Below are 19,335 nucleotides of genomic sequence, written 5' to 3' on the forward strand. Positions count from 1 at the left end.
CAGGGACCCAAATCTGCAAACTGGATGGGCTCAACAACAGTGGGGGTGGGAGCGTGGGAGGAAGGGCGGAGAAAAGAACCAAGAACAGTGTGTGGAAGTAATTCAATTACACTGTGTGTCTTTTAAAGAAAACATTTTCCAACTGCATGACAGACATGAAGTAGCACTCAGTCAGCCTCCATGTTTTCTGAAAGTTTGGGGTTTGCTTTCGCCTTTTCCCATGAACCATTTTTGCATCTGCGGGAACAAGGAAACCTCTTTATTCCTTTGGTCCGCTTGTGACCCATAGGACAACAGGAGCCTAAGTATGTCAAAGCCTTTAGGCTAAGGAAAAATGAAGAGGAGAGCTACACACTGTCTCAAATTCCTCTTGGCAGGCCGGGGTTGCAATGTGGACTTGATGGATTACAGCTGTGGGGGCATTCAAAGGAAGCCAGGGCAAGTTGGTGGACAAACTGTCAAGGCTTTTTGTAAGAAAGATTTCAACAGCCTGATTCCTATTTCCCTGAATATCTTGGAGGAGACACTCTGTTCGTAGCCTCCCGGTGCGGCTCCTCTAAGTGAATGAGCTTTCTGCAGAGAAGAGACAGGTGTGACTTTCAGGATTGGAAAAAAAACTCACCCGGGGCACAGAAGTGAGACCTCACTTAGATGGACAACAATTTTTAGTCAGTTATTTACTCGAAGCTACTTCATCTCGTTCTCAGAGACCTTTCTAAGTAGAGTCAAATGGTTCGTGGGGACAAAGAAGGGTTTTAGGAGGGGCAAGAGGACAGCAGACACGTTAAGGGGCATTTGGAAGAGCAAATGGTTATAACCACATGGCCTTGAAGGAATTGATACGAGAGGAGGAGGGGAGTGGAAGTGGAGGTTGCTGTCCCTCCCCCACAGAGGGCCCCCAAGCCATCGCTTAGGTCTGACTGATGAGAAGGGGCTTCAGAATCCCTCAACCAGAAAAGAAGCAAGAATGGAAAGAATCAGGCCTTCCCCAAAGTACTTTAGAGACAAGGACCATCTTTTCTTGCCGTTCCTAAAGAGTTAGTCCATTTCCCTCTACAGAAATATATCTGCATAGACAGATATTTGGTTTGAGGAAGAGAAACACGGCGGCATATTGAAAGTGGAATATACAAGAAAAATTATGAACATTTTCCAGAAAATTATCTGCTTCAGTCCCTAGCCAAGGCTTTGCAAAAGTAATCATGCAGGACCTCTGCTCTGTATTCTATAACACTCTCTGCCTAGCCCTTTTACAACAATTATACCTTGTTCTTGCCCCGATAGACTTGGAGCTCCTCTAAGGGCAAGAACAAGGTATAATTTATATTTGTGCAGCCAATGTCTAGTTCAACCCTTGGGGTACTGGGCATTCAGTATGTACTTCATGATGAATAAGGAAAGGGAACAATCTATTTCTTTTGTTCTGATCCTGCTCCTGTTACCCTGCAATGGTCATGGAGCTAACAAAAGGTAGAAGTCAGGTTTAGTGCCATGTCTGTGATTACAAGAGGGAACAGAAACTGTTTGAAAAAATCAGTCCCGGATCCTTAAAATAAATCTCCCATATGCAGCTGAGACTGAACAGAAGAGGCTAAGTTATCCATAAACCCTTATCCAGAGAAGCGACAAATGTCTAATTCTCTAGGTGAATTCTCATAGAGACCACGGCAGTCTAACCTATACACCCAGCGAATGTTGCAGTGGGTGTGAAGTATTTTTTAGGGTAAGCATACATACTGTTGCTTATGTAAATAGGTTTGCTTGGTAGAAATTATATCAATTAAGTATCCCCCTTAGAATGTGAAATTGCACAGGTGCTTTCGGTTGTGCTATAAAGCGACCACATTCCATGAAATATTTTTGTAATCCACAGCTATCAAGGACCGAGGGTTACAGTGGGGGATTATGGTGGTCCAGCTCTCAGAGCATGCAGTCAGGAAACCTGACTACCGAAGCAGAAAACAGGGGTTAAGGAGGGGGCAGAGTGCTTTCAATGACGATTTGTTTTAGATTATAATCGCTCAAAGGTCAGAACACTCACGCGATTCAACAGTTGCACAAAACTACCTGGGTTTGGTACCACTGAGGAAAGACAGGCAGAGTTAGCACTTATTTCTAAGTGAAAATTGTGTTTTGCTTTGGAGGGAGCTGCTTGCTTGTTTCCATATACATCTAGTGAAAGTCAGTGTTCTCTGGGGTTACGAAACAATCCAACCCTGTAAAAATAATTCTGGTTTAGCCCTGAGACTTTACTTACAAGAGTGATGTGCTGATTGCACGGTCTTGGCATTGGTTTCTCGGCCTGTGATACGGAGCGCGTACGTATAGACAGTCTACATTTGTGGGGAGGCATGCTGGTGGATTCTGCAGTGTGGGAGGGGCAAGAAGAGAGCTTCACGGAATCTTCACCCTATAGAACTACCTACAAGCGTTTGTAAGTGGATGAGGAAAGCAAATACTCGGAGTTGGCCTTTGCTAGTTCTCCGTTTCTTCTGTCAGCGCTATGCCAGCAAAATATAGTCCTTGCCTCTCAGAGACTTGAATGAGGGGTTCCAGTTTTATTCCTCACACCTTCCTTTGCCTTTCCATTTCATTATTGGAGACGCTTCAGGCTAAACCTACTGTGCTTCGTGGTGACTTTTATTTGAGGGGAGAAAGGACTGTGTCCCCGTAGTCCAAATCAGCAAGAGGCTGATTTATACAGCCTTTTTTTATGGAAATCAACAATTCAAAAGTGAACATTGGAAACAGGGGTGGAAGGGGCAGGAGAAAATAATATTTAAAGATCTTTCCTCTTATTGATGATTCATTCATCTTATTAAAAATGCTAGAAGAAAAAAAAAACAACAAAAAACAAACAAACAAAAAAACAAAGATGCCAGCGTTGGAATCCTTTAAATACATTTACTAGCAAAATGATATCATGATGATGTGATTAAGAATCTGCAGATAGTTTTAAGAAGAGAATGTATATTTAGAACAACATCTTCAAGTTGATAAATATGATTACAAGCTGATCCTTGCCCACGTGCTCAGACCCTGAAAGGAAAGCCTGAAACGGATTTGAGATGAGACGGAGCTAATGAGTTCTTCATCGTGAGCCTGGCCACGCCAGGGGAGATAGACACACTAAGAAGAAAATGGAATGTCTGCTCACTGTTGAGGCTGGCAAACTGCAACGTGGTAATTGTTTCCCAAACCGAATCTGTCTCGTAAAGAGAATCAGCAAGGACTTTCCACATTTGTGGATCATTATATTGGTATTTTCAGCATACCGGAGACTTTATATTGTTTTCCCCTTCTCTTTTTCTCCATGATGGCCCAGAGGCAGAGTGAGACCCATCGCCATAGTAAAATCATTAGGATTCTTACTACCACCTCGTGGATGAGCTAGGGATGCCTTCTTGAAGGAATAACTATGTTTCTTTGATGCTTTGTTTTCGGGAGGGACAGATACCCTGAAACTTCACATCACCTCATGTGAGAGTCTATGCCTGCAAAAAGATGTGTGTGGGGGCCTTTATATACATGGAATATAGATGACTTTAAAATGTGATTCACTGTAGAACCTAAGAGGGCCTCTCAAAATAAGCAGTGAGGGTTCAACAGGGAAACCATAATGCCCCAGTCGGCACGCCCTGAACCTCCCAGAGAATGTCTCTATGGACAGAGGTGGGTCATTGTGTCTGCTAGAAAACATGACACCTGCATTCATTCACTTTAGTCACTAGATCGTTGGTGAGTAGATAGAAGGGAAGAATCCTGCTTGATATTTCTCTTCTTTTGTGCAGTTTTGGTTTTTTTTTAATTTTTTGTTTTCATTTTTATTTTTAAAGCTCTTCATGGAACCAGGTACTATTTTAGACCTTTATTTGAATTTCTTTATGTTGCAGCAACTTATATATATATTTATATATATATATATATATATATACCTTAGTATAATAATCCCAGGAATAACCTAGCTAACATTTCTTACAAAATTGGAAGAGGCATTTTTGAAGTTATAGAACATCTACTTCCTAGCAGCTTTCCTTTTTACCTCCTAGTTTCAAGATACTATTTTCCATGCTTCCCCTAGGTTTATGCTATTGTGTGCAGTTCTAAAGTGTCGGCCCCAGGAGAGAGTGGCATGAAAGGAGCAAAGGAATGGCTCACTACTATAAGGAATTTTATATTTGAAATACTCAGGGGAGAAGAGTCAAAGTGAAAAAGGGTGATGGGTTAGGGCAATGGGCGTCCTGTGGTAAGGAAAAGCAACACAAAACAAACCTCTCTTAATCCTTTGAAAGTGCCACTGAAGCAAACCAGGCTTTTAGCGTTTTCTTTCTCTACCCTGAGTTCCTTGGTAGGAATGAACTTGAGATGGGGGAGGATGTCAAGGGTGACTGTCATATGCCTAAGTCACAGAGCTCAGGTTCAACATAAGCCTGAGGTTTAATGCAAGACTGGACGGCTGCGAAACTAAAGAGTGCATCTTACTTAGAAACTGGAAGTATAGAACTAAATATGCACATGTACACCCATGTGTCTCTTCTTTGTCTAGAGTAAAGTCAGTCTGTTGAGTGGTCACTATCACCACCATAACTCTGTCGGAAAGGAAGGCAGTGGCCATAGCTGCCTGGTCTTCTGGGCTGGGTCAAGAGGATAGATGCTGTGGTTGATACAGGGGTGTGCCAAACATAATTGGCAAACAAATGAGAAAAGGAGGATGACCAAAATGAAAAGATAGGAGAAAGGAGAAAAAATTTAACAACAACCCAAAGAATATTAGGTGACCCTGCAGTTTCTCAGATGAAATATTCCCGCTTACACTCGCTCACTGTGTTTTGCAAGTCAATGTCATTTCTAAAGGAGCTGTCCAAATTTTCTGGGTATTCCTTCTCCTTCATCTGGTTAGTGCGGTGTGACTGCTTATGCTGGTAAAGGAAGCGGGTCATGATGCCGATGATAGAGAAGATGATGAATATCACCACTGCTATCACTCCTGTTGAGAAAGAGGAAAGAAAGAGAGAAGGAAATCATCATGGACCATCTACTCGGAAGAGATGATTCAGTCGAGGCAGGCAAGGCACTCAGTAGAACGAAACAAAACTAACCCAACAAGGAACAACAGATTCTTGCCCAGAAATGAAGACCAGCTGAAATGCCTTCAGTCTTCAGTTTCTAAGAAGCCAGAAAGAAAGCCATTCTAAATCAGAGAATGCCATCATATAAATATGGACTCATCCTGGCCAAGGATTTCTTAGTTATTTCTTCAAGACCTGATTTAGGCCTAAAGATGCAACAGAATCTTTTAATTAGCACATGTGCCATTTGTAATCGCTTGTAATTTCTTTGTCCCCTTGCAACGAAATATTTTAGAACTACTTCAGCACCCTAGAGAACCATCCCAAAGCATCACACACCTCAATACACCCTCTCCTGATGTAAATTCCTTTAGGGTGTATGTTTGCTTTGCTAAAAATGATTTGCTATGTAATGGGACGCTTCCCAAACATACAGGGCACTCCTCCACTGCTCCGTGCTCTGCTAGGCATGGGCCGGTGCAGAGATGGTATGTTCTGTTTTCCAGAGACGCCGAGTCAGCTGAAATGGCAGACCTCTTCCAGTTACGTCAGGTTCCCGCCTGCTCTCATTGCATGTGATTCTACTGCATCTACTCGGCAAGTTGCCCTCGCTGACTCGAAGGTCTCGTCCCTACCCTTTGCCAGGAAGCCTCTCGGGATGCAAAGAGCAAAGTCAGCAAAAAGAGGGTGAAAATGTAGAATCTGGTGACTTTTAAACGGGAGAATGCATCTATACATGAATGTAGGTTTTTCCAACATTCAAATATTTGAGAAGTATGTATGACATTCACATATAAGCTTATTCCCAAGAAAGTGTGTATTCTGCTGTTTTGTTTCTCTTTCTGAGTAGAATGGAGAGTGCAAAATGTGTTTATTTTAGAACATTAGTTTTGGACATCCTACGCCGTGATTTACATAAGCATGGATATTTGAGAGTTAAAAATATTGAGTGCACATCTTCTACCGATTTGTATCAGAGCTGGGGCCATCATTAAGATTGCTTACTTTAAAAAAATATATTCCTAAACCCTTAAACAGCATTTTCCCTGACTATTTTAGAATCAGGCGGAGTAAAGCCACGTAAGTTAACAAACCTATGAATAAACTGGGTGGCAGTGAGGGACTCCCAAGAACGGGCTGCAGCTTTATGAGATGAAATACAGAACTAGTTTCTACTTCTTTTACACAGACTGTTAGAGGGATTTTCCCAAGGGGCTAGGATGCCTTTCCTGCTCTTAGAGACTCACGGAAGCATATAACTGGGTGGGAAATGTCAGCAGTCACAAAAGTCTCTTCTCCACATGTCAAATGAGAAATTGTTGGAAGAGAAACAGACAATACATTCTTCCTTGATGCCAAACAAAAATCAAATTGGACTCTCTTCCCTGAAGCAGAAACTCAGGTCAGACATTTTAAGAACTTCCTTAAAGAGGAAAGGTCACAGTGTCCGTTCCTCACAGTCATATTGTAATGGGGCACCTCTGTGCTTCCACAGCCATTTATACATCCTCCCTCAGAACACTACTCGCTAGTCCCTTGTTTTCTGCTTACCAATCCCCTCTCGCACCAGGCTGTGAGTTCTTTGAGGGAAGCATCCACGTATCCCTATACTTAGCACAGGGCTTGACCCATAGCTGAGGCTCATTAAATAGAAGTTAAATGAATGGATAGTGCCGACTTTTAACAGAACTCCATCTGGTGTGGATCAGTTCATCTGGTCTGCCAGAAGGCAGCGATGGGGGCACCGGCTAGGGCTATGGCTCCTGGATGACAACGAATTTAGTCTCTCACAAGTGTCTAACATTAAACAAGGTTTGGGGATCGTTCTGTGTTGCAAGGCCAAGGCGGAAAGAAACAAGCCACCGGAGGAAGCAGCCAGGCTGAGGCAGGATAAAAAGGGGTGAGACCAACAGGCAGGAAGAAAATGGAAAGGCTGGGGAGGGGGGAGGGAGAGGGAAGCTCACAGCAGAGTAGACAAGATCTGTATCTGTAACCATATGTGCTGCTGGATTTGAAACTCCAGTCCTGTGGGCTTCACCCTGCTCATTAGATCCAACCCAAATCACTTGCTGGAGAAAGCTGACAGGTCTGGGGCTTTCACCCATCTGTCTGCCCCAACATGGCTTCTTCCCATATGTTTTATTGGTGTGCTGTGTTTGTGCTTTAGGAAAACTGACAACTGCATGAGATGAACAGGGTGCACACTGCCTGTCACTAAGTAAATGTCCCAGCTGTTGACTCAGTAGTCGGCTGCCTGATGGATCGGGAGCAGGATGCATCCATGGGACTGTAGATGCTGGGGGAAGAGGGCGCCTTTGATCAAACAGCACCCATGACTATTCTTGAAAAGGCTCCCTCCCAGTCTCACAGATCATGCGGGGCTCTGGATGCTAGATGGCCATAATTAAGGAAGGAATCAAATAAATCTCTCCCAAGCACAGAATCATTTATGTCCTCTCTGCTTTCAGCAACAAGGAATGATTTACCTCCAATGACGGCTGAGTCACTTCGAACTGCATTGGTGAGCGGTTCCCGCTCATCTGTCTTCCCAAAGGGATCTGCAAGGAGTAAAACACATGGCACTTCATTCCTCACTCAGAGTCCTGGAAGGCAGTCAACAATACGGACTTGAGAAGACACATCTGTGGGTTAGACCAAGTGCTCTCAAACAGTTGAGAGCTCCCAAAAGCTTGCAGTTTTTTGGGTTTTTTTTTAGGAACCCAAACAAACATACACACAAAAAAGCATCCGAGGTACACAACTTCCACCCCATAGCTCCATGACTATTGGCTTTTATGTCAGCTGTAGGGGCTAAAACAGAAGATGGTGGAACCCACCCATATCTGCGTTTGCCTACAGTTTACCTCCCAGATTAACCTTGATGTCCCTCTCTGCTTTGCTGGACCATCGCTATTCATGACAATGGCCTCTTACTTCAAGCATGCATATTCTGTCTGCTTCAGAGATTTCTTTAGCTGCCTAAGGATTCTGGGCCCATTGACAGAAAAGACAAGGGTGCTGGAGGATTAACACCCCCAAGGAACCCTCACTGTCGGGGAGGGGGATTTCACTATATGTATGTTTACATATATAGTAAAAGAAAAATGAACATCAATCAAGTTTGAAGGCATGTAGATCTGGGTTTGAATCTTACTCTGCCACTTGTTGGCCTGGTGACATTGAGCTGGAAAGCAAGCAATTTTTAAAAATGTTATTTATTTTGAGAGAGAGAATGAATGAGTGGGGGAGGGGCAGAGAGAGGGAGATAGAGAATCCCAATCAGGTTCCATGCTGTCAGCACAGCCTGATGTGGGGTTCGATTTCACAAACTGTGAGGTCATGACCTGAGCTGAAAATAAGAGTTGGACATTCAACCGACTGAGCTACCCAGGCACCCCCAGAAAACATTTTTTAAATAACAAATCTGCAAATGTATTAAAAGGGGATAATGGTACCAATATGTATGCATATGGTGCATGTGACATTTTCAGACCTATAACAGCTGTCATCATTATCACTGCATCCTTAGGAAATACCTACAACATGAGTATTATTTTTCCCGTTTCACAGATAAGGAGATTAGATCATAGTCATTTAGTAACTTGTTTGGAGTTCTATAGTTCATCCATGGCAGACTCAGAATTCAAATCAAGGCTAGTCACCTATCACATTGTGCTTCTTTCCGTTATGCCTCACTGCTGCCAGGAAGACACCAAGCTTGGTGACCAGTGGGCAACAGCAAAACTCAACCCGCTTTCTTTGTTCATAATTAATAACGAATTTGGCAACTGATTACCACACTTGATTAAATTAAAACAAATCTCAGGGATGCTTTAAGTTCCCCACGATGATGGTGACTAAGGAAAGACAGAAGAGGTGTTTTAGGGAGTGGTAAAGTGAGAGAAGATATATGGGTGATACTGCTGTGGGACTTTCCTATTGTTAAGGAAGGCTGATTATATCACATGAATTATATTAGTTCAACAACAAATCTGCCTCTCTGACCCTAAACTCTTTAATCCTCAGAGTGGTGGGTGGTAGTCATTTAAACTGTAGTGTATATATATACATATATATATATATATATGTATATACACACACACACACACACACATAGTGTGTATATATACATATGTGTATATATACATAGTGTGTGTGTGTGTGTGTGTGTGTATACACACGTATATGCACAAATATGCATGTAGTTCTAACTACTCATCATATTAAAAGTGGGATTATATTCAATATATATAAAGTTCAACCATGAGAAATCAGTCATAATTCTTAACTACCTGTGATCATATAAAATAAGGACTTGAGTAATACTACCCTTTAACCTAGAAAATTCTTGAAGATATCAAAAGTAGTACTATCAGGGGGCGCCTGGGTGGCTCAGTCTGTTGAGTGCCCGACTTTGGCTCAGGTCGTGATCTCACGGTTCATGGGTTCAAGCCCCGCATTGGGCTCTGTGCTGACAGTTCAGAGTCTGGAGCCTGCTTCGTTTTCTGTCTCTCTGACCCTCCCCCACTTGTGCTCTGTCTCTCTGTTTCTCTCTCTCTGTCTCTCTCTCTCTCTCTCTCTCTCTCTCTGTCAAAAATAAATAAATATTAAAAATATTTTTCATTCCTTTAAAAAAAAAGTAGCACTATCAAAGGAGGGCAGTTGCACTGTACCTGATGAAGAGTCCACTGTGGTCACTGCATTCACATCCACATCCACCACAGAGCCACAGCTGGATTCTGTCAGGGTCCCTTGGACAGTCACAGGTGCGATGGTGGCATGTCGCAGGGCTGCCTTCAGGGGTGCTACCTGGTTGTATTGGACTGAAGACAGGCATCCGACAAAACCCATGATGTTTGCTTTGGCGACTTCAGAATCCAATCCAAGATGCTCTGCAAGATGGGAAACAAGCTGGTGTGTGTGTGTGTGTGTGTGTGTGTGTTCTCTTTTTCAAACTATGCCTCATAACCTCTTTAAATAATGTCTAAAATTCCAGAAATTGCCTTGTAATTCTTTGTATTAAGGGAAACCATTCCAGGTCTTTCTTTGTCTCCTCTTCCCAAACCTTATCCCCATGATTATCATCAATATATCAACCACCTCTCATAGGAAACTGTTAGGGCTATCTTTGCTTTGAGATAACATTTCAAACTTCCAAAGTCTCATTTGTGTATTTTATGCACTGTGACAAAGACTTAATAAATCTGTTCTACACTCTAAATATTTTATAAAATTTATTTCATTATCCCCATCACCATTAATCTATGGATGCCAGGGATTAGTTCAAGCACACTACAATGCTCATTACAACATCACACTCAAAAGTGTCACAAGGGAAAAAAAATGAAAAGAGGTAGAGGGAATAGAAGTCAAAGTGGCACTTCCAGAAGTTTCTCACGTTCAGTGTTTTAAGCGGTCTGTATAAACTGACCAGATTCGAGATTTTCACCTGCTTAGTTCTGTTCATGGTACTGATTGGGGAGCACGGATTTTCCGACAGCAGTCTTCCAAAGTATCTTTGACTCTTTGTGAAAGGTGAAGAGGCAATCATTGATTCACAGCAAAATCAAATGCCTTATTCTCTTCAAGATTTGTAGTAAGATTACTCAGCCACTTTCTCTCTTCTAGCTAAGATCATTTAAACAAATTGCTATGATACAATTACATACAACTACAATACACATGAGCTGTTTCTTCTATTTAAGGTGCAATAGTTTAATCCTACCTAGATGATTCAAATCATTATTTTATTATGATACTCGGTTTATTTTCTGGAAGAGGGCAGGTGCTTCCCTCTGTACCCATTGGAGATTAAATTTATTTGAAATCCATGTATGGTCAAAAAGTGCCTCCATGTATCTCCAGGTGAGAATTTTTTGGGCAGCATGCAGAAAGAGGTGTGATGAGAATATGGAAGAAAAAGAGAAATTAATATCCCTTAACAATACCTTTTCCAGTTTTGCCCTTATATTCTCCGCCTTCGACACCCATGTACACATCACCAGTCTATCGTCCCTCCCTTCTTACCAAAAAAAGGAAAGAAACCATGCATATTAATTTTATGTAGCCACTAAAACAAATTACCACAAACCTAGACAGTTGAAATTAAACAACCTAACATAACACCAATTTGTTGTCTTATAATTCTGTAAAAGTCTGACATGGATCTTGCCAGGCTAAAATCAAGGTGCCTGCAAGGCTGCAGTTCTTACAGAGGTCCTAGGGGGGTAATCTGTCATCTTTTCCTATCCCCTCTGAGATACCCAGTCCTTAGATTATTGTCCTTCCCCCATCTTCAAAGCCAGGTATGGTGCACGTCTTTCCTCCACAGCTACATCTGCTTCTAATTCGCTTCTGTTGCCTTCTTCTTTCACTTTAAGGACCCCTGTGATTGCAGTGGGCTCACCCAAATGCTCCAGAATAATCTCCCTGTTTTAAGCTAGGTGATTAGCAACATTAATTGCATTTGCAACCTTACTTCCTCTTTGCCACTTAACCTAACACATTCACAGGTTCTGAGGATTAGGGTTTGGATATCTCCGTGGGCCATTCTTCCTACCCCTGCATGTCGGAGATTTCATGAGAATTGTCCAGGCAATGATAATGAAAATTCAATAGTGATGTGAAGTGACACTTCTGTGAATGTAACAGAACATTGGGGCAGGGGAGGAAACTGCTGATTTCCAAAGATTCCAATAAATATCCTATAGATTCTAAAAAACATCCTATAGTAGCTGTATGTATTTGTTACTCATTAAAGGATCATACATATGTTTATTTCTTAATAATACGGGCTTTAAAAGACTTTGTCTCAGAAGAGACTTTTTAAACATTGTTATTTAATAGTCTCCCAGGCCAAAAAGCTTTCTCTAATGAAGACCAGTTGCTCCTGCCCAAATGTCACTAGAATGCGATCTACGCAGCTATAATTCCAAATGCACTTTCACTACTGAGTGGAAGTTATCAAGGGATTCAATTAGAGATCAGAACATTTAGCAAAAGAGGCAGAAGACAAGAGCAGAAAAGCATAAACTGGCATGAAGTTTCTGCCTTGTAGGATTTCAAAGCAGCAGAAAGTGACATGTCAATGTCACTATGTCTTAAGGGTCTAAGTCAAAAGTGCCAGATCTCATTTCCAGAACCCAGTTAGAAAGAAGCTTATATCAGGCCCAAGGTCTTTAGAGGACATCACTATAGTGACTGCTAGGAATACATGCTCCAGGTACAAGAATCAGCACGTGGAGAGATTGGGGATAATGCCAGAAAATGACATTCTCTCCTTAGGAAGAGATGTTTTGGACAAAGTCTTATGTCGAGGAAAGTGCATTTATTCTAGATGGATAATAAAGATGGAAACCTGGGGATGCTTATGAAAATAAATGAAAGGGACAAGAATCCCTTATAGGAGAAAATACTCCCAGTGTGAGGCCTGATATAACGATTTCTCATATCTTTACATATATGGAGACAGAAAAAAAAAGTTAGGATTATTTTTCCTTCTTATAACCTTGTTAAGTAATATGCAGTAAGGAAAAATCATTTGCTAAAACAAACAAACAAACAACCCAAAGAAAAACAAAAACAAAAACAAAAAAAAACCTCAAAAGCCACAAGGACTCGATATTCACCATGTATTAAGTACCTATTATATAACTATGCAATAATTCTTTGTAAAGTATTATTTCTTTTCCCCTCAAAGTTTCTTCCAGATATTTGTTACTCTCTTCCAAAATTTACAGGTGAAGAAACTGACACGCCGAAAAGTTAAAAGAGATAAAAACGATTGTGTGGCAAAGTTGAGTCCCCACCAAAGTTGAGGTTATAACTTGAAATGCCAAACTATATATTTTTTTAACTCTTCCCATTCAGTTAACCTCCCCCTGCTGGTTTGCGTTCCATCCCCACCACTTTCTGCAGATCTTTGGGTAAGTTAACCTTTCTGAGATTTAGTTTCTCCAACCAGAAAATGGAGACAACAGTACGAACTTCCTGTGTTGTCATTTCCTTTTATTTGTAGCTGAAATTTAGTTGACGTACAATAGTATAATAATTTCAGGTATATGACATAGGGATGACAATTACACACATTACAAAATACTCACCATAAGTGTAGGAACCATCTGTCACCATATGCTATTTCCATATAATTGACTGCATGTTATTCCCGGTTATTCCCCATGACTATTTGACAAATGGGATTTTGTACCTCTTGATGCCCTTCAGCTATTTCATCCATCCCCCCACCCCCTCCTCTCTGGCAACTACCAATTTGTTTTCTGTATTTATGAGTCTGATTTTTTTTGTCTTTTCATTAGTTTTGTGTTTTTTAGATTCCATATGTAAGTAAAGTCACATGTTGTCTTTCTCTGACTTATTTTGCTTAGCAGAATACCCTCTAAGTCCATCCACCTTGTTGGAAACGGCAAGATCTCATTCTTTTTATGGTTGAGTAATATTCTATTGTATACACCACATCTTCTTTATCCATTCATCTGTCCATGGACATCTGGGTTGCTTCCATATCTTGGTTATTGTAAATAATGTTGCAATAAACACTGGGGTGCATATATCTTTTGAATTAGCATTTTTGTTTTCTTTGGGTAAATACTCAGCAGGGCAATTACTGGATCATACGGTAGTTTTATTTTTTTAATTTTTTGAGGAACCTCCTTAACTGTTTTCTACATTGGTTGCACCAAATTACATTCCCACCAACAGTTCATGAGGGTCCCCTTTCGCCACATCCTCGCCAATTCTTGCTACTTGCCTTTTTTTTAATTTTTGACATTCTGAATGGTACGAGGTGTATTGTGCTTTGGATTTCCATTTGAAATGCCAAATTCTTTACCTAAGCTATGCTGCCTCTCCCAAAACTCCCCAAACATATCCTGGGTAGAAAAAGATATTTTTTTACATTATTAAGAAGAAATAAGTTGCAAAAACTAAGGAGAACACAAGTCGTTTTGATTGAATTTGCTCGTTAGAATTTGCTGAACTCTGTGTTATATTAAATACATAATGCGTTTCATAATTCATTTTATTATTTTTAGGTTACAGTTGCATTAGAATCATAAGGAACTAGAGCATGTGTGGGCTACAGAATGAAAAACAGAAGACGAACTCAACCATGAATGTGGCTCCTCCGAAATGACAGAACAAGAATACAAAGGCCCCACCAGTGAAGAATGCTGCTGGTCTCTTTCTCACTCTTTTCACAATTTTCTGCTCCCACTTAAGAGTGCCATCCACTCAAGGAGAATGACATGGTGTCTCCTTATACTACATACCACCACCTGAAGGAACCACAGGTATTTTACAAAGAAAAAACCTACAGAACGTCTTGTTTGAAATTGACTTAGTTTCTCCCTCTCAGCACGCTTCAAACATCATTGAAATATGGTTTCTGAATCTCATTACAGTCTATCCCCACTGCCCTCAAATACTGAGGTAGAAGCAGCATGGTGTGTTGAAATAAAGCACAGATTGGAAATGAGATGTGCCTGTTGGTGGATTGTGCACTTGCATATACGACTTGTGTTTCTTATCTCTGAGCTTTAATTCTGTCCACCGTAAAACAGTGACAAGGAGAACTCGGCACGTGGATTGTGCTGGAAATAAATATAAAAAGTCTGATTCTTAGTTCGGTGCCCTTAAATGCATTTATTGTTATTGTTATTAATGCTATTATTATTTATTATCTTTATTCTTCCTACTACTCATCCATTCCAGACTCCTTTGCCTAGATTCAATGGCCCTCAGCATGCTCAAATAAACTGCATTTTTTATGAGAGAATGAAGACGTAAATGTTGATGTGTTTGCTGTAAAGTCTTTGCATTAAATTTCCACTTCACACAGACAAACCGAATGCATGTTGTACCAAAACTCTGAATGATTTGATTGGTTAAGTTATTATAGACTAACTTCTTCAAGCGTTTTTAAACTGGACTTTCTACAGTAATTTAGAAACACTCATCTCTTCAAATCAAAGTTACGCCCCTCTATTAAAGCAAGTGGCTTCTTCTAGCCACAGAAAGCACAATACTTCACATGGTCAAAATTGTTTGACACTAAGATCATGGTGGAGCCAATCCAGGCTAATTTTATGTAGGAAGTTTATTCTGGATATTAAAAGAAGAAGAAGAAGAAGAAGAAGAAGAAGAAGAAGAAGAAGAAGGAAGAGGAGAAGAAAAGATCAGCCATTTGCTAAAAATAGACATGGCTCTAGGATGTAGCATGACATTTGCTATATGTCAAAAGCCATTATGACTTTTGAATCCTAAAGTGTCAAAGTACAAGCCATGCAGACCCATCTAACCTGGGCTTAGAAGAGTAAAATGTTGTACCAATATAAAATATAAATAAAGGAAGCTGATGTTAATGGAAGGTATGAACAGTATACAAGTGAAAAGTTTTTGCCTCCAGAGTCCTTTGTGGCTTTCAGGCAAGAGAGAAGTAGCCTGAAAATTTAACTACCGTGACTATTCCAAGGCCGAGAACTGTATCCCTCAGATAAAGCTTTCAATCCTTAAAGTGGAATGTTAAACTGTATTTAAAAACAAAAACAAAAACAAACAAACAAACAAAAAAACAACTTGACATTTACTTAATGCTTTTATGTTTTCCATGGTATGTTCCTTTGTATATTCTGTGTAAATATTCATCCTTGTGAACTGAGAAAGGGGGAAATAGTTCTATTCAATTACCAGTTATGCAAACTAAGACATAAGATCAAGGACAAGTCCTAAGAAAATTAACCAGTCCATGGCCTCAGACCTAGGTCTCTTGGACCTTATCCTCCTGTTTTGCCCCCTACTTCATCATACATAACACCTGTAGGTATTGACTGTTGATAACATGAAGAGAAACCCCCCTCTGTAGCGTGCCTTACAGCCATTCATGAGCTAACTTACACCCACCCACCCAGCCCCATCTGTGCTGCACACAACCTGAACCGCTTTGTCTTGCCTGAACAGGCATACACTCTGCCTAGAAGGCCTTTCTGTCCCTTAACTACTGGGTAACATCTGCTTCATCACTGTAAAACATTCATCTATTTATGGGCCACCTCTGGCAACCATGCTCTGTGTGAGACCGTGGATTTCACAACTGCTAGTAAGCAGACATTTCCTTATCTCTGAGTTTTCAGTCATTTTGGAGGATTAAGTTATCAGACAACCTATGGTTTCAGGCCATAAGACTTAATGGTAGGGGCAGATCATTGTGGCTATGGGGGCACAGAAAAGATCCTGGACACAATCTAGGACAGTGGTGAGCAAACCGAAGGTGCAAAAGAATTTCCAGTGAAATGCACGAAAATGCCTTTTTTCTAGATCTCTAATCATTCCGTAGGTCGGTCTGGTGTGGAGGTACCCAAGAATTTTCATTTTTAAAGTACATTCTTAGACACTTGTGATAGGGAGGGTTCACGTACTACTCTTTGAGAAACACTGATTTAGGAAAGATAGCTTAGAATAAATGTATTTAAATCAAAGTTTAAGTGGTGAATAGACAATAACGACACATGAGTGGGTGGGCAGAGTGTTACAGACACAAAGCCTATATAAGGACTACAATGAGAAAGTCCATCACATTTAAAACACAGAAAACTCAAGTCAACTCTGCCTTAAAATAAAGCAAAAGATAGTTAGAAAGATAGGGAGGAGCCAGGGACAGGTATTTTGCTTACCTTCTATGACATTTATTTATTTCATGATCATGTTTATAAGTCTGTCCCCCAACAATATCGGAAGCTTCTTACTTTCAGGAGACCTGTCTTTTACAGATTTCCACCCTCATTAACCAGACCCAGACACGGTGCCCAGCACATAGAGTGTGTGTTTAGTAAACACTAAAAGGCATTAATGAATGAAAAAAAAAATGTATGTTTCCTACTATGAGCAGTAATGCAGCCTAATCATCGATATTTACATACATTTCAAACTGCATCACTCTGGCCATTGATCAGCATATAGTTTCTTGCCTTTTACATTCACACTCAGGACACATTATGTGGAACTCTCTTTGATGAGGCAGGCCAAGTTCATTTACATTCCATACATCTCTGCCAGGAGTGCACATGGAATTGCCCCTATTATTTCAGCACATTGTTACCTGGAGCTTTATAAATGTACTACTATTTGTATGGAGTCAGAATGGCCGTGTAAGATTGGCTGCTGTACGTCACAGGGTCTGTCCTGTTCATAACGACCCCGCAGGCTTTAAGAGGCAGGGCCTGTGAATTTGCTTTTCACGTGGCCAAGGAAGCATGTCCCAAATACTGCATGACAGCCTCCTTTTCTTGTCTCAGCCGGAAAGTCCCTTCATCAGTGGACACTTCCTTAGACACCTTACCAAGGAACACATGCCCTCTTCTCCCTCTCTAATTCCCCAGCACTGAAACCAGATGACTTCCCTTCTAACTCATTTCTCAAACTTTGCAATTGTATGGGTATGTTTATGCATGTGTGATTATTGGTTTACCTTTTATGCACCACTCCAGACCCAGTTTTATGAAGAAACAGTACTTACTTGCTTACTATTAACTACCTATTTTCTGATATAGTATTTGACATAGAAATCATTAAATGAATATTTTGGGTGATTGAATGAGTCTGCATTGCAAAGGGTTTGTCCCATAAAGATCTCCCATGACTCTTTAAATAAAAATACATACATACATACATAAAAACATATGCTAATGATACAAAAAGACTAAAATATAACAAGGCCAGTTCAATAAACAAGTTGTATCATTTAAAAAAAAATGGACGTTTATTTATATTTGACAGAGACAGAGAATGAGCAGGGGAGGAACAGAGAGAGAGGAAGACACAGAATCTGAAGCAGGCTCCAGGCTGGAAGCTATCAGCACAGAGCCCAACGCAGGGCTCGAACCCACGAACAGTCAGATCATGACCTGAGCCAAAGTCAGCCACCCAGGCACCCCCAAAGTTTTACCATTTAAAAATTTATTATTTGGGGTACCTGGGTGGTTCAGTAGTTGAGCATCTGACTTTGGCTCAGGTCATGATCTTGCGGTTTGTGAATTCAAGCCCCATGTCAGCCCGTGTCAGCCCCGTGTCAGCTCTGTGCAGACAGCTCAGAGCCCAGAGCCTGCTTCAGATTCTGTGTCTCCCTCTCTCTCTGCCCTCCCCTGCTCATGCTCTGCCTCTCTCTCAAAGTAAATCAACATTAAAAAAATAATAAAATAAAAATTTATTATTTGAACTGAATTAGTAGCTGAACTATATTCTTCATTTCTAAATTGATTTGTTTAGTTATGTGCATTATGCAAAGGCACCTCTATGGATATAGAAGGGTGACTTCCGTAAAACCTCAGCAACATAACCAAATTTAAAAATTCTAGACATCATACCCCCAATGCCAATTCTGCTGGTTTTTCTTAGAAAACTCACTTTTCTGACTTTAAGACTGGGATAAGCTGATGTATAAATCCATTCTTTGGGATTCAAAGAAACAAAAATAATTCCTCCTCGGGTACTGATTATTTGATGTGGGGTCAGAACCAAACTTATGTGTATTAATTTATATCTATATTGTTTATTCTGTTAAAGGAAATAAGCAAAACTGGGGTCCTGCCTGTCCTAACAGAAAGTCTTTTAACAGGGTCCCAAAATAACCTATAGAAATATATTCTACTCTGATATGGAAATGCTAATTGTGGAGTTACAAGCGTCCAGAAAAGTAAAAGCCATCCTGAGCAACTTCAGTGCTTTGATGGCTATTTCTTTTTTTGTTGTTTATAGATTTAAATGGCGCAGGGAGTAATTATGTCAAATAACAAGGTGTTTAGAGGCAAGGTAAGCCCCCCCCCCCCCCCCCGTTGCTGTCTCAACTTCTAGCTGGAGCAAAGTGGCTGAGCTCCAAGGTCATCAGACATATCCAGATCCAACAACATCCAGAAGAAGAAAGAAAGAAAGAAAGAAAGAAAGAAAGAAAGAAAGAAAGAAAGAAAGAAGAGAAAGAAAAAGAGAAAGGAAGAGGGAGGGAGGGAAGGAAGGAAGGGAGAAAGGAAGGAAGAAAAGGCTGCCTCTTGCTGTTTTTCTTTTTAAGAATGAAGAATCCTTTCTCAGAAACACATCAGCTATTCAGCTACCCTGCAGAATTCCTCTAATTGGCCAGATTGTGTCATGTGTTTATGCCTACTCAAATTTCTGGCAATGAAAATGGACCGTAGTCATTTGCTTGGACCATAAGTTCTTAAGACTTGTTTTTGGTCTCAAGACCCATTTCCACTCTTAAAAA

General features: G+C 40.6%; 1 protein-coding gene across 1 annotated transcript in view; it reads right to left on the bottom strand.

The window, feature by feature from the left end:
• Positions 1–4,076: 4,076 nt before the first annotated feature.
• The window catches only part of CNTNAP5 (contactin associated protein family member 5), a 799,405-nt gene continuing 784,146 nt past the window's right edge, over positions 4,077–19,335 (bottom strand). The window contains exons 22-24 of the mRNA XM_042994206.1: positions 9,743–9,961; positions 7,556–7,627; positions 4,077–4,987 (exon numbers count right to left, since the gene is read on the bottom strand). Coding sequence (XP_042850140.1) covers positions 4,791–4,987; positions 7,556–7,627; positions 9,743–9,961 — 488 coding nt within the window. The 3' untranslated portion in view covers positions 4,077–4,790. The remainder of the gene's footprint in view (positions 4,988–7,555; positions 7,628–9,742; positions 9,962–19,335) is intronic.

The sequence above is a fragment of the Panthera tigris genome, chromosome C1 (assembly GCF_018350195.1).
Source record: "Panthera tigris isolate Pti1 chromosome C1, P.tigris_Pti1_mat1.1, whole genome shotgun sequence".
NCBI lineage: Eukaryota > Metazoa > Chordata > Mammalia > Carnivora > Felidae > Panthera > Panthera tigris.